General features: G+C 33.0%; 1 protein-coding gene across 1 annotated transcript; it reads right to left on the bottom strand.

Moving 5' to 3' along the window:
* Nucleotides 1-3,219: 3,219 nt before the first annotated feature.
* LOC103312019 lies at nucleotides 3,220-3,570 on the bottom strand. The gene has a single exon (XM_008191996.1). The coding sequence runs from the start codon at nucleotides 3,568-3,570 to the stop codon at nucleotides 3,220-3,222; it is 351 nt and encodes a 116-aa protein (XP_008190218.1).
* Nucleotides 3,571-3,787: the final 217 nt, after the last annotated feature.

Below are 3,787 nucleotides of genomic sequence, written 5' to 3' on the forward strand. Positions count from 1 at the left end.
CTTTCGGCGATGTTAAATTCCAGCGTGTAGATAGAGTACTTTCATTATTAACTGTCAATAGTACGGTAAAAATTCATGATACTGAAATAGCTGTTGATCCATTATTATTGTTCCAAAGAATTACTGTCATAAAAATAACTAACGAAGAACTTCGTAATTATTTAGAGTATGAGCTGGCTCCATATCCTTTATCACTTTTCGATGAAGCTGGTATGCGTAAAACTACTAAGTCACTTTTTTATGACAATTTTGAGAAAGTTAAATCTCCACCTGATTTTCAAAATGCCACTTATGTCATCGATGGTGGACTTCTCCTGCGTAAAGTTGTGTGGGATATGAATCGAACATATGATGACATTTGTGGGAAATATGTTGATTACGTGCAAAATCACTTTGGCACAAAGGCAATTGTTGTTTTTGATGGCTATGAAAATATCAGAAACAGCGTAAAAGCTGTAGAACAACTTCGTCGGTCCTCAAAATCTTCATCTGTTGATATTTGTTTTGATAAGCAAATGACAGTTACAGTAAGCCAAGAAAAACTTCTTTCCAACAGAAAAAATAAAACTAGATTAATTTCAATGCTGACAGAAAAGTTTGAGGCAAATAACTTTCCTGTTAAACATGCTCAAGATGATGCTGATATTTTAATAATTGAAACAGCAATAGAGCAATCTGAGAATGGTACAACAGTTGTTGTTGGTGAAGATATAGATCTCCTTGTTATTCTAACTGCTCGTACGCCTATTGACAAAGAAGTTTTTCTCCTCAAGCCAGGCAAGGGAATGATTGAACAAAACATTTATTCGTCACGAAGTTTTAATCACCAAGGAAATATAAAAAATGATGTGTTATTTTTGCACGCATTCTCTGGGTGTGATACTACATCGGCTCTTTTTCATAAAGGTAAAACAGCAGCATTGAAACTCATGAAAAAACGCAACGACTTACAAATTGCAGCTGGTTGTTTTAATAATTCTAATACTTCCCGTGAAACCATTTCCTTAAATGGAATTAAGTTTTTCCTCGCAGTTTATGGTGCATCAGTTAAGGAAACTTCTATAAATAACCATCGTTACTCATGTTTCACTAAGTCAGTGGGAAAAGGCAAATCAGTAAAATTGAATTTATTGCCACCCACTTTTGAAGCAGCACAACAACATCTCCTTCGTGTATATTACCAAATTCAAAAATGGTTGGGCAATGAATTAAACCCTCTAGACTGGGGATGGGTAATGAGAGACAACCTGTTATGGCCAAAAACTACAACTCAACCTCCTGCACCTGATTGTCTTTTACATATGATTTTTTGTAATTGCACAAAAGGTTGTGGGCCATTGTGCGGTTGTCGAAGATTAGGTCTGCATTATTCGGCAGTTTGCGGAAATTGCCAAGGTCTATCTTGTTTAAATAAAGAGCCAGTTGAAGACGATTAGTTGGAATAACAAACTATGGACGACACTGAAAATCCAGAATTGGATGAGACTAATCCGGCAGATTTTCAACAGCATATTGATGATGATGAAGATGAATAGACAAATTAATGTATAATGGATTAATACAATTTTATCATTGGTTTAAAATTTTAAATATTACATCATGAAATAGTATATTATGAAATAAATAAATAATATGGTGATAAACTGATAAGTGAAATAAACTGTTTTTTTTTTTATTTCTTACATAATTTGATTGGCGTTTATCATGATAAATATTGATCTGATGAAAAAATGTTTAAAACCTTTTTCATGTAAAATTATTTTTTCTTTCATTTTTATTATAAGTATTTTTGTCGTAAAATCAATAGTTATCGAGAAAATCTCGAAAAACCATTTTTGAGCGTCTTTTCATTGGTGCCAACTGTAATTGGATTAGAATTTATCATGATAAATACTGTCTGACAAAAAAAGTCATAGATCTTTTTTTTATGTAAAATTATTTGTTCTTTCAGATTGTATAGACATATTTTTGTTGTAAAATCAATAGTTACTGAGAAAATCTTGAAAAACCGTTTTTGAGCATCTTTGCAGTGTTGCCAACTGTTATGCGTACACTTTTTTGAAGGGGACTTTTGAGGAGTTATTCAGGACACTTAAATAGACCTAAAAACACACTTATACCTTTTGTATGAATTATTCCGTATCAAAATTCTAATTTCAGTGGACTACAAGTCGAGGCTAATTGAGTAATATTAAAATTATAAGTATTGTATTCTCGTTTCGGAGCATCGTGTCTGACAGTAGTCTATTGTATTCTTTTTGTATTAGTATTTTGTTATTTATTATAATTATTCCGCGCGGAGCGCATTTGCATAAGCACTGAATCTTTTTTATTTAATTTTATAACTAAAAGTAACCTTTTCCCGTCCACAGCACCCCGCAAGTCGTTGCTGCAAACCGCAAGTTACACAAGTAGGTGCAGCGCGGCGCAACACTGATAATTAATTCGCTTCCACCATCACTTGATCAACGGGACTCCAGCTCTTCACGGAGTTTTTTCATGTAGTTTCTTTGATACAATGTACGGTCTGAGCTGATACCAATATTGGAAGGCGGATTAAGTGATAATAATTTTTTCTTAGATTTCAGTATTTCAAAGACATCAATTGATGAACTAAATATCGCTTTAATTGGACGAGTTTTATCTTGAACACGAGTACCCAATTTTTACCGGTTTAATATTTTTATCACCACCAATAATTGAATCAATAAGATTACTTACAACATTAGAGTCGTGAGCAATTCTGTCGGCGGTGTTATCTGAGTTGGACTCTGGAACATTGTAAAATATTAGATTTGAGGCTCTCACATTACGATCGCCGATCTCATTAATAATGAATTCTTCGGAACAATGTGATACATTATTACCACTATTTTTTTTTTATTTTTAAGTTCGTTAACTTCACTAAGCAATCGGTTTATTAACATTTTTAATTCTGGAATGTCACGTAATCCATTATTACAGGATTCACAAAAGTATTTTAAATTACGAGTTTTTAAAGAAAGACATATTAATTCGCTCGGTGATAGGCCAGTGCATTTAGTATGAAATACTGAAATGCATCCATCGCATTTAACAGGCGTATCCAGTTCGGCAAACGAAACAGAACACAATGAACAATTTTGAGTATTATTTGACGTCATAGCCATGAATTAAAATTTAATATTAATTAGTGAAAACCGTAGCAGCAATAACACTATCAAGAGAAACACAACCTTACTACGTGACTGCACAATCATAACTGATGTCAGATGTATCTGAATTTACTTTAAGTCCTAACGCTTCAGCTTTTGAGATAATTTCAATTATAATTGTTTTGAAAGTATTGCCGTTCACTGAGTCACTAGTGAAGTAATATGCAACTGTCTGCTTCCAACGGCTAGATATACCAGCTAACATAAACACTAATGCGTGGTTTACAACACCATTATGTTCAGGCAACGTTACATTACCAACAAATGATTTTGAACTGATATCGTATACTAAACCCTCAACAAGAAACATCTCATCTAATACAAGAACACATTCTTTTTCAGTATCATTCAGTGTAGAAACTTTAATTGCTAGCATCTCAAAAACATCATTCAAAATTCCACTGTCAAAATATATGTTTTGTAATTTTCGCCTAAGAGTTCACAGAGAAGGAAGAGGGTTATTTTGATTAAGTAGTTCCTCATAACCAGCAGATCCACATGCAAATTTAAGTCGTAATGCTTTTTTAATAGTATCACTAGACTAAGTAAATCCCTTCTTATTCTTAGAATTAAGAGATAAAATTTGATTTCCG

This window comes from Acyrthosiphon pisum, unplaced genomic scaffold (genome assembly GCF_005508785.2).
Source record: "Acyrthosiphon pisum isolate AL4f unplaced genomic scaffold, pea_aphid_22Mar2018_4r6ur Scaffold_21028;HRSCAF=22828, whole genome shotgun sequence".
Taxonomy (NCBI): Eukaryota; Metazoa; Arthropoda; class Insecta; order Hemiptera; family Aphididae; genus Acyrthosiphon; species Acyrthosiphon pisum.

Bases quoted from the DNA above. Each gene is read 5' to 3' on its own strand.
- LOC103312019 (XM_008191996.1), bottom strand. From the start codon at position 3,570: ATGCTAGCAATTAAAGTTTCTACACTGAATGATACTGAAAAAGAATGT.